Source organism: Osmia lignaria, chromosome 14, assembly GCF_051020975.1.
Source record: "Osmia lignaria lignaria isolate PbOS001 chromosome 14, iyOsmLign1, whole genome shotgun sequence".
NCBI classification, from domain to species: Eukaryota; Metazoa; Arthropoda; class Insecta; order Hymenoptera; family Megachilidae; genus Osmia; species Osmia lignaria.
In genome coordinates this window covers 3,193,655-3,205,120 of record NC_135045.1, presented here as the reverse complement: position 1 = coordinate 3,205,120, position 11,466 = coordinate 3,193,655, and the positions used below count along the sequence as shown (strand labels likewise).

The following is an 11,466-nucleotide window of genomic DNA, read 5'->3' as shown; positions in this document are numbered from 1 at the left end:
ACCTAAAAACGAACAAATCGTGAAACTCTCTTGTTCGGAATAGTGATGGGTATGACCGAATCTAGCGAAATATAAGACCATAAAACGAACAAATCGTGAAACTCACTTGTTCGGAATAGTGATGGGTACGACCGGATTTAGTGAAATATAAGACCTAAAAACGAACAAATCGTGAAACTCACTTGTTCGGGATAGTGATGGGTACGACCTAATTCTATCCTAGGGTGTCTGGGACCCCGAACCACGATGATTAAAATAAAATTGCTAATTACAATCGATCACAAACGATTTACAAACGAAATACACTAAGAAAAATTAAAAATAATATTTAATTGTTCTTTCCAGCTAGCTTCATGTAGGTCATGCAGAGAGTACACTTTTCTTGAATCCCAGTCGGTAAGTTGTTGAGTAGTTTGCGCAATTCTCGAAGAGATGGCGCTAGGATAGAATCGAAAAATTTTAATTTTTGGCGGTCTTTTTAAAATTCAAGTTTATCAAATTAATCATTTCTTAGATCGATTTGAATAGCGGTTTATTGACCACCATTTAGTAAATAAATTTTATTTGTTTAAAAGTAGAGTTTACGGAATGAGGGAAAGTAATTTAATGCGATTCTATACTATTTTACCGAATAATTTGGTCATTTATTACATACATACATTCACAGACAATCTATACATGAGCCGAGTTGTATATAATATATTATGTCCTATTAATATATACATATACATTTTAGATATTATGTTAACACGGTTTTGAAGATACACTGAAATTATTTTTGAAATATATAATAAATGTTTTGAATAAACTGTGATATTTAATGTTATAAATTTTAGTAGTTTACTAGTAACAGAATATTATACTATGTATTTTGTTAACAGTATGAAAAATAATTTATGCAATTGTTTTCTGTATACAGTTTCTATTGTGCTTTTGCATAATAATAACAATGGCTAAGTTTATAATAGATATATTCATGAATTAAGACAGAGAAGACAAATAAAATTAAGAATAATAGTATGTATAAAATATAATTTTACATCTTCGAATAAATATAAATATCATTAGGTAATTTTAATATACAATTTTATATTTTATATAAGGTTTCCTACCGAAGTTGAAAGTGATTAAAAACTGAATAAATAATTTTGATTAAAAAATGTAAATGCTCTCACAGAAAAATAGATTTTCTGCATGTTTCATGAATATAAATTTTCTTACTACCCGTAAGATTAAATTTGATTTCTATTAAAATATGAATAAGTGCTAGTAAATAAGTACTCATTAATTCATATCATCATCAATTAAATTCTTATAGAAGTAATGATTTTTATAATTAAAATACTTTATCTTACATGATGTTGAATTACATCTCTACCACAGATTATCACTTATGGAGGTCAATTAATGGACTAATACAATGATTATATACCATTAGTCGCTTACATTATTACAAGCACTATCTTTAACACATTATACACTGTTGAGACAAAGTTTTGTTACGTCTTCATAAAGGTTTCACAATACTTTTGTGACAGTTTCAGATACATACCTGAACAAGTATATAACGTGTTAAGAAAAGCTACAGAAACATTTAGTTGAAATTTGAAAAATCTGTTTTTAGTTTAATAGATGGTGTAGTGATCTTTATTTGTGGCTTTACGAGATCTACTGGTCGGGTATGCCTCTGTGCTTGTTGATGAGTGAATCGTACAGCGTTTTCTAATTTGGTTTTCAATTCTGTAGATTGTGACATCAACGTTTTAAATTCCTGAAATAAATGGAAAGATTTAAAGATTTATTTAAAGATTTAAATGATATAAATAGTATACCTGTGGATATTTTGGTCCTATTTTATTAAGCCATTGAAAACTCTGTTGATGAAGACTCAGTTGATATTTAGTAGCATGCTGAAGTTGTTCTCCCTCCAATAGATAATTAATTAAAATTGGCACAAGTAAAGTTAACATCTGTATTCCTATCAATTATAAATAAAATGTTAAGTTATGCTACACTAAGAAAAAAACAGCATTATATAATAAGAAAGAAGTTGAAACACATTTTACTATGTAGAGTTTTGCTCTTTACACACCTTGTAGAAGGTCTCCTGAATTGCATGTAACATATTCTTTATCAAAAACAATTTGCCGTGTAACATTTATTGGCTTTTTTAAATCTAACGAATGAAATAATGAAATAATAAGAATTAGTACGTACGATTAGAAATATCAGCAACTCCTATAAGAGCCTCGACAGTGCTAATACATTCCAGAGTAAAAGATAACTCTAAATCATTTGTAACTTGTTTGCTTTTGTCACTATATAGATATTCTACTAATCTTGGAGCTAGTGCATGGATATAAGGTGTACTTATTACACGTTCTGGATGTAAAAATATCGTTCTCAATGTTTGAACGCATTTTAATTTGACCTAAAAATTTAGAAGTGAATACTGCGAATTATAAATATCGTTAAAATATTAAAACGTTAAACAACTTACCATTACATTTTCTGATTGAAAAGCGTGTCTAAAATGATTGATACACGGAAACTGAAGATTTGGCGCAATTACAACTTCTTGTGTAGCATGAAGAACAAACACTGCAATAGCTAACATCATCGTTACTTCGTCCATTTTTGTTTCGTCATTTCCTAAAAATTATATTATTTAAAAATATACTTATTACCATTTAAATGATATTTAATTGATATGCAATTATGATCTTAAATACCTGTTTTAGCCAGATCAATGATTTTAGCAAGAGCACTTTGTAAAAGACCTGTCCACTGTTCCTGACTTCTATGATCCTTTGCATATTTATTTGTACTAAGATTTTTTATACAATGTAAAGCTGCATGCACTGGTGCATCTGATGCTATTTTGTTGCATTCATTGTCTGTGCGCACTGCAGTTTCTTTGATTACCCCAGTTGCTAAATACAGTAATGTTGGTAAAATTGCTATAGCTCCTTGAGGAGAACATAAAGTAGGAAGAGACTCCATTATATTCAATGCAGCTGCTATAAGTTTTCCACTTTCTTCTGATGGTATATACCCTTTTTGGGATAATATTGCTGTTGTTCCAGCAGGATTAGGATTCAGTGCTGGAATTTGTCGAACCAAAAGACACAGACACACTTCTAGAATGGCAAATACCAACGATTTGCCTGGAATAAGCTCCCCATTCTCTTCTCCTTCTCCTAGCAAATCTACTTCTTGAATTTCATTACTTTCGTCGTGTGCTGGTGCTATTTCTGTTACGGTACAACAATATAACCCTTTACTAATTTCCTGTAATGTGTAATTTAAAAAAAAACAACCGTGTACTCACCGTTCAGTTTAATCTTTTTTCTTTCTGCTAAATCTTCCTGCGCTGCTTTCATTACTTGTTTTAAAACTTCCATTACTATCATCTGGATCACGTAACTTTCTCTAGTTAGAAGCATTCTGTGAAGAACATTACACAATTCAATCGGTAATGAACGATCTGCGATCAAAACCTTACGTGCCCAGGCAGAATCTAACAATGTGTATAAAGCATTTAAACACGTTTCTGTATTTTGAGCAGATTCCGAAGCTCGAGGACTGCATAAAGCTTCCATACATATACCTGAAACAATCAATCAAGTAAATTATTTCAAATAGCATTCGTATAATTTTTTATCTTATAACAGTAAAGAATATTTACCAAATAATAAATGAAAACGTTCAATATTAGCGTTAGTTTTAGTAGAAACGTCACTATTGTTATTATTATTGTTGTTATTAGCCGTATTCGATAGTTGCACTTCATTGTTAGTTTCTTCGAATCCAAATCCTTTTGCATTCAGCCAAAGCGTTGCGGCATGCAAAATAGGTGCCCATGATTCTGCATAATGGGGTCGAGCAGATTCCATCGTATCCGTTGTATAGAACGCACCCCCATCGTGTGGTAATTGACTGGAAAATTCTAATAAGGTATTGGTTTATTAATACAGATAGATCAGTGTAACTTTGGAAAACACATAAAATATGAAAAAATGAACTAAACCTGGTGGTAACGAGAGTAACGCGTGATCTCTCAGAGCAGCTAACCAGTACTGACTTAAGCTAAGCAATTCTGGTTGCACTAAACTCAACAAACTTTCAGTCTGAAATTCAAATTGTCCAAAATCTTCAACATTTCCCTCTTCGATTTGGTTTGAATTTTGATTGAACGTGTCCTTGCTGTTTAACGCAGAACCGTCTTTTATCATAGCAACCACGTATACCTAAAAAGAAAAGAGATTAATGAAAAATCTATCGTTATACTTGATTGTTATATATTTCTCTTACTTCTGCCCAAGCTTTCAAAATCGCTAATCTTTCAAGAGTTAACAAACTTTCATTGTACAGCTGAGGTCTTGTATGTCCTTCTCTCAATTTTTCTAAAGAAGACACCAGAAGTTGATGTACCCTACGAAGATCGTTAAGATCTCTAGCAACTCCACTTCCGATCCAAGCGCTACAAGCTTCGCAAGCCGCAGCTGTAACATGGGACGCTGTTTCCGCTGCGAATGCAGGTCTCAACGCAGCTCCAACCTATAGATTAAACAACCATATAAATATACCCCGTAAAATGTTTATAACATTGCACGGTTTTGATATATTAATTACCTGGGCTTGGAACTGCTCGAGCAACAGGTGTCCAGGAAATTCTGGTTCGGGAACTTTGGCAAATTTATCTATAATTTCTTGTAGCGTCTTTAGACCTTCGAGTCGTAAAGGATCACAATCACTAGTCGCGGCCATAAATGCCATTCGTACTAAATCGGAAAGATGCAATACCAGAAAATCGTCTGAAATTAAGTGAAATGTAGTAAGAAATTAAATTTGAGAAATGTTACAAGTTATTTAAAGAAAATCATACTTTTCCCCTTAGTCATTTGCATTTCCTTCGCTAAGGAAAGATCACAATGTGCTTGTTTATTATTTACACAAGCAGTCACGATTCTTCTAACGCACTGCGCTGCAAAAACTCTAGTTGGCCATCGTGGAGTAATAGTTGGCCGTTGTTTAGTAGATTCATCGGCATGAAATTCAGCTTGATCATCATCCCCTTCGGCATCTGTATTATCATTATCCGCGGTACCATCTTCAACGTTGATGGTATTTACTTCTTCGTTATTGCACGCCTCTGTACACGGTGAAAGATAAAAATTTCATCAATCCTCCTTAACTTGATACTTACATAAATGTATTAGCCTATTGATATACCTGAAGCTATTGTAAGAACATCTTTACACAAAGATAACCATTGAGATAAATTATCTGCAGCTAAAATTTGCAGCATACTGGTCAACGTATCATGAATATCTTTAATTAATTTGCTATCAGTTTCTGTGTCCAGCATACTAAATAAGACGCCCGGAAGACCGGTTTCTGTTATAACAAGACCTTCCACCACGTTCGTATCTCGGCTTTCATTAGCTAACGTCATCGCGTGTTCGCATACTTCTTTTGCTTCTCGTTGGGCAAGTTGACGAAGACAAGATATCGCGGCTTTACGTAAAAGCAAATGATTGCTTGATAAAGTTCGCTACAAATATTATAATATTATTGGAATAAATATTAACATTTAAATATTTACTTATATAATATTAAACTTACACATAACGTAGGGACAAGAGAAGATAAATTGACGTGTCTCGGTGCAAATAAATGTAACTGTTGAAGACATCCTGTCGCTTCAGCTTGTACAAGAGGATCTTGATGATCTTGCATGATAGCACACGCGCATAAGAACGATGACCGTGCCATACAGATTGTCGAAGTATTACCTAATAGTATTGTTAAAATCGTTAAGTTTCTTATTCTTTACTTAATACCGGCGTTAAATAGATTATTAACCTTGTAATTCTGGTCCTATGGTTGTAATAAGAGCTGATAATACTTTCCCTATACATTGATGTACATCTATATAAGAATGAGGAACATTGAGAAGAAGAGTTAATGCTAAGGACAATGTAGGTTCAACGTAGCCTCGAAACATTGGTCCACCAGAATCAGCAATAAGTGCAAGAGCATGTAGTGCCCATACTTGTACTACAGGAGAGGAATTATCTTGTGCAAGTGCAAGCAGGATGCTGACACTTGTGATTAGATGTTGGCTAGATCCCATTCCACCTACATATTTATGGAGGCATCCTAATGCTAAGGAATGACCAGTTCTACTTGCAACATCCCGAGCAGATTTTAAACGATCGAAACTTGTTTGTGCCAATTCCGCTGTAAATTTGGGATCTGATATAACTTGTGCCATTCTTCCAACAGCTTCTCCGGCTGCCCATCTTAATATCGAATTGCTGCTTACTAAAGCACTCTATAATATATAAAACGCTATTAAACGTGCTGTCAGATTGAAATGCATAAAAAATATCGCAACATCGTTAGAAATCTCTTACAATAATTAAATTAGTTGCAGATTTCTTAACATCTTCCTGGCCAAATCCAGTTTTTGCTTCGTTCAGACCTTTCAACCCACTTAGCACAGCTGTGAAAACATTCATCTGGATCGCTTCCTGTCTACCAGATTTCGTATGTTTTATACATTCGCTGAAATGATCTAACATCTGTAATCTATGTTTGTTCGCTACGCGTGGAAAGATTTGACCAAACAATGACACAGATAAATCAATAACAGCAACTCCCAAAGGTAAAGGACCAGGAATTATTTCATCCTAAAAATAATGGCAATACAGTTTAAAGTTGTTTTTAACACGATTTTAACAAAATTTGAATATATTTACTTGTGGTACCGGTCTGTAAAGACAACATGGATTGTGTTCCAGAGCTCCGGATCCTGCAGCACTATTTGGTTGTAGCTGGAACAAATCCAATATGTACATTAAACTATGCTTTTTATTTTTTTTTTTTTGTATCAAGTCCATAATAATCTAAATTTTACAAACAATAAAATTAAATTAAATTCATATAACATTTTCATACACGTATAATCTATAAGTATAAAATTAATTATTAATTACAATTGGGTAAGGAGTATTATTTTTAACATCATTTATCTTTACCTTGAATACAAAAATTTGAAATAAATAAATGTAAAGAAAAACAAGATATTAAGCACAAGCATCCAACGAATAATGAAAGGCTTCATAGAACATTACTCACATGTTCCAAATCTGCCCTTCTGTTTGGTTCCATCTAGACATGAGTGGAAATAGAGGTGTTAATTTAAAATAATGTAATATATGTTAACATACACCTTTTACAATATCTCTGTTTCAGTTAATTACAATTTATTAGTCAATTTCATTAAACGGGAAATATGTTAGATATAGTGTTAAACTAAATTCATAATGTTAAATGCTTACTTGATCTTCTATTGTACGGTGATCAGTTTCTTGTAACCATGTACCAAGGATCACAGAATCATTAGCATGACAAACCGCGCGTAATAACGAAGTTGTAGTGTTTCCAGGATTTTCAGTTAGGGTGAATTCGGATACCAACATTCTCAGGAGATGCGTATAAGAACCTACTCAATTTAAAATACATTCCTTTGCTAATAGATAATGCTATAAACTGGATAATTAATTAAAATGAAAGGAGTTTTAATTACCTTCAAAAGTTTGAGGTGGCAACAATAACAATGTTTCGTACAAACGCAAACGAACCATCGCAGCAGGGGCTTTCAATTGTTGTCCATAATTTTTTAACACCGGTGACAAACTAAAATAATATTTTCCAAATTTATACAACAATTCGACAGTGTGTTAAAGGTACTTGTTAATGTAACGTACTTTGTCAGCATTGCCAATGCAGACTCAATTGGTGTTAAAAGTCGTCGTGTAATGTCATCATTTAAAAGTTCTGGACAATGCAATAGAAAACTGTGCATAGCAGATAACGCGCCAGCTCGACCTTCCAAAGTTACTTGCCATGTAAAAGCATCACCTCTAGCTTTTTCACTTTCAAGTTCTTTATTTGAACGAGGGAAAGAATTTCTCCATAATAATAACATTCTGGGTAATAATCCTTTAACCACTGCTGTACCTAAAAATATATTTTTATATTAAATACAAAATTGTATAGAGATATTAATTTAACTCAATCATACGTCATACCAAGAGTCATTATAGCTCCAATTAAAAGCCATCCGGCATGTGTTCTGTTCAATGATAAACGACTATTTTGACTCGCACTTCTTAAAAGTTCTTCTGCGGTATTGAAGATAATCTACAAGATAACGGATAATTTTTATTTAATAACACAGTATTTAATATTTATTTAGAAATTACTTTGCTTATAAATAATTACTTTTCCTTTCGTGTGGGGAACGCCAAGAGGCGATAAACGAACACTACCAAGAACCGCAGCTAAAGCACTGCTATATCCAGCTATTGCTTCCGGTGAGCTACGCATATTTTCGATACCATCCACACAGCGGTCAATGAGAGGTGTTATTTGACTCGGAACTGCTACACAAATACAGCGCAAACACCAGGAAGCTGCAAGTCTAGCCGCTTGACATGGATGAATCAAAACAGCCATAATCGTGTCAATTAAGCCTAAAAGAAATCGTATAAATGATGAATTCATGTACTGAAAAATAAATAAACATGTAAAAATCATAAAGCACATACTTAAGGATTGATCGCTTAATAAATTACAAGCAGTTGTACCCAACCCAAGAATCAAGTTCCCCATTTCTTGTAAAGCACATACAAGTAAATGCTGACTGAATAATGTTTCTTGATTACAATCCTTTGCATTTTCTGGACTGAAATCTATAAATTGAAATAAATAATAATTATATGTTCCGCTGTTGTAGTAACAACTGGTTAAAAAATCAATAACATTACCAATAGAATTCATTTGCTTTAAGATAATATGCGCTATTTCTTTACATGCAGCAGCTTGAGCTCCTTCACCTAATAATTTACCAATAGTACCATGTAACATAAAGTTAACACATTTCCTAGAGTAGACAGCATCAACGTGTGAACTTGCTGCTTTTGGATTTGTCACGAGTTCAAGTACGTGTGCAATTAATGCACCGATATTACGCTCAAGCCACGAACCGCCCAACATTTGAACAAATACAACATACGCCTGTAAGTTATTAACAAAAGGTCATCGAAATATATTTTTATAAAATAAGTACAATATCTCTTATGTTCTTTCTTACATGGGTGACTCCAACTCTAACTTCACGATTCACGCTAGAGTTTCCTTTTATGATTTCTCCGGTACCTTTCAAAAAACCTACTCCACCTCTTAGAAATCCAGACATCAAAATATTCAATACTTCATCAAGTGAAATTTGTTTGCAATTTTTATTCTGAGCCACTAAATAAAAACAACAGTTAATATAAATATTCTTATGTCTAATAATAAATACAATTAATTATTCATGATACCTGAAGGGTTTTTTCCTTTTGGATTTGGAAGCTGGGTCATTGCTACCAGTGTGCCAAGTAACTTAGCAACAGCGCATCTTACTTCGTAGTTCGAACCTTCGAATGCTCGAAAGCAGAGTGTAGCAACACTTTCTATCTCAGTAGTATATAAAAATGGAGCATGATTTAACATTTCCAACAGACACTGTAAATATTATATGAAATATATTTCAAATGATACATATATTACAATGATGATAATAAAATACCTTTGCAGCAGCACATCTCACAGCCATAACTCTATCTGTTAGATAATGTCTAGAAATTTTATATATTTCCTTGTGAACATTTGTAATTGCAGAACCCATGCCAGCACACACCTAATAATTCAAATTCATTTAAGATATAATTTCACTTTCTTTTATTTAACATATTACCTTCTCTAAAGTATGCATAATTTCTATTCTTGTTTGTGATTCTGCAGAACGTAAAGATTTTATCAAAATCTGTACAGTCTCTTCGTATGATCTACCCATCATTCTTCCTAATTTTTCATACATACATCCCACGCAACATATAGCAGCTCTGTGAACAGTTAAAAATTGAATACATGATGTGACTTAAGTACAGAATGTGTATACTTACAATTTTGTTGGAAGAAAGCTTGGAGAATCATCCTTATTTCTAAGAATATCATTGCACTTATTAACAGTATCAAAAAGCAAAAATGTATCGCCAACACTAAATAAAGTGGCAAGACATCTTGCAATAAGTCTTCGTGTAGGAGGTCCAGGTGCCCCTTGCATGTGTTTAGTTAACTGTTCTACAAGCTTTTGTTGACATCCTTTAATGTCACTCTAAAAATTTTATATTGTTATATAAAATATAAGGGAAAGACATACATATATTTATTATTTAGTTACTTGATAACTACCTTTTGTGCAGCAATCAAAACCTTATCCAAAAAGCGTAACCATTCAAATATAAAAACTGGTCGTTTGGCCTCTGGGATTTGATTAAGAGCATCCTCATTGAGGGTCAAACTATGACTCAACTCCATCATCATTTCAATAAATTAGGTTTTAAACAATCTTATTTATTTTTACATCTATCCTGTAATAAAATATTGATTATCTGTTAGTTGCAATTTAATAAACTAATTTATAATTTGTAAGATATTATATTCTTTAATATTTTTGTTATCAAGTGTATAACTTGTTAATGCATAAATAATACAAATGCAACTTAAAGAAAAGGATATGTGAATAAACATCACAAAATTTTGACAGATTACCAGTATGTGGAAAGTAACATAATTTTCTGGCTTGTATATGTAAATTATTTAAAATCACTCCATTTCATTAATGTAAAATTATATAAATATCCAAGTTTATTTCTGACTGTATTAAAAAATTAAACACACAGCAAACAAAGTCACTTTATAAACAGTACTTTACATGACATTTAACAGTCAGTAATAGTATCATAAATTACTAAAATAATTATCTGCTTTTTGTGGTAATTGACAAATCTCAACTTGATGCAGGTTAGGGCAGATCAGTAATTATCTGAATGAAAGACACTGACTATACATTATAAAGATCATACACTTGCTGTGATATTATTAAACTTAAGGCGATTTTCATCATAAGATTTGATTACAATATGTACAAATGTAAGAAAAAAAAGGCGGGATTAATTGAATACAGACAAATAAATTTGATATTCTAATAACTTTGAATTACCGAAAATTAATCTGCAAATGCTTCAACTTTCTTCCTACTCATCTATCTAGAACAATGAATACATTCGTTTTGCAGTTGAATTTCACATACTCAATTCTTCATATTTCTTATATATTTACTTTCAGATTTCATTTCTTTTTATAATACTTGATAAAAAACAAGTAGCAACAGGTATCTTTCTTTCAAAAATTCCGATGAAACTACAAAATTTTATATGCAAAATATCGGTAAAAGAATATTCATTAATCAATAATCTGATTAAATTTAAAAACAAACTAAATTAACAAATTAAAAAAACTCATCATACATATTTATACTAGTCTTTATATTTATAATGTTATCAT

At 32.1% G+C, this 11,466-nt stretch overlaps 1 protein-coding gene across 3 annotated transcripts; it reads right to left on the bottom strand.

Annotated features, from left to right (window-relative positions):
• Positions 1-907: 907 nt before the first annotated feature.
• LOC117607483 (HEAT repeat-containing protein 5B) lies at positions 908-10,972 on the bottom strand. 3 transcript variants are annotated; one of them, XM_034331226.2, is made up of 32 exons: positions 10,672-10,972; positions 10,312-10,490; positions 10,023-10,234; positions 9,815-9,962; positions 9,647-9,757; positions 9,399-9,582; positions 9,167-9,327; positions 8,841-9,090; positions 8,622-8,765; positions 8,296-8,546; positions 8,103-8,214; positions 7,779-8,031; positions 7,598-7,707; positions 7,350-7,516; positions 7,147-7,179; positions 6,768-6,842; positions 6,423-6,698; positions 5,869-6,340; positions 5,629-5,798; positions 5,236-5,557; positions 4,889-5,155; positions 4,636-4,817; positions 4,315-4,560; positions 4,031-4,250; positions 3,689-3,949; positions 3,332-3,610; positions 2,733-3,254; positions 2,501-2,652; positions 2,218-2,431; positions 2,093-2,107; positions 1,833-1,978; positions 908-1,771 (listed from the first exon to the last, which is right to left on the bottom strand). In XM_034331226.2, exons 2-32 carry the CDS (start codon positions 10,441-10,443, stop codon positions 1,595-1,597), a joined length of 6,264 nt encoding a protein of 2,087 aa, XP_034187117.1. In that variant the 5' UTR covers positions 10,444-10,490; positions 10,672-10,972; the 3' UTR covers positions 908-1,594. The 3 variants fall into 3 exon arrangements, with proteins under 3 accessions (XP_034187117.1, XP_034187118.1, XP_034187120.1); XM_034331227.2 differs by having other exon boundaries at positions 910-1,771; positions 7,350-7,513; XM_034331229.2 differs by lacking the exon at positions 7,147-7,179 and having other exon boundaries at positions 910-1,771.
• Between the last annotated feature and the right edge of the window lie 494 nt (positions 10,973-11,466).

Excerpts from the sequence above, each read along its gene's own strand:
- LOC117607483 (XM_034331226.2), bottom strand. The coding sequence starts at position 10,443 with ATGATGATGGAGTTGAGTCATAGTTTGACCCTCAATGAGGATGCTCTT. Across the intron at positions 4,251-4,314 it reads TTTTGAAAGCTTGGGCAGAA|GTATACGTGGTTGCTATGAT; the intron begins GTAAGAGAAATA and ends TTTTCTTTTTAG. Across the intron at positions 1,772-1,832 it reads TAGGACCAAAATATCCACAG|GAATTTAAAACGTTGATGTC; the intron begins GTATACTATTTA and ends CATTTATTTCAG.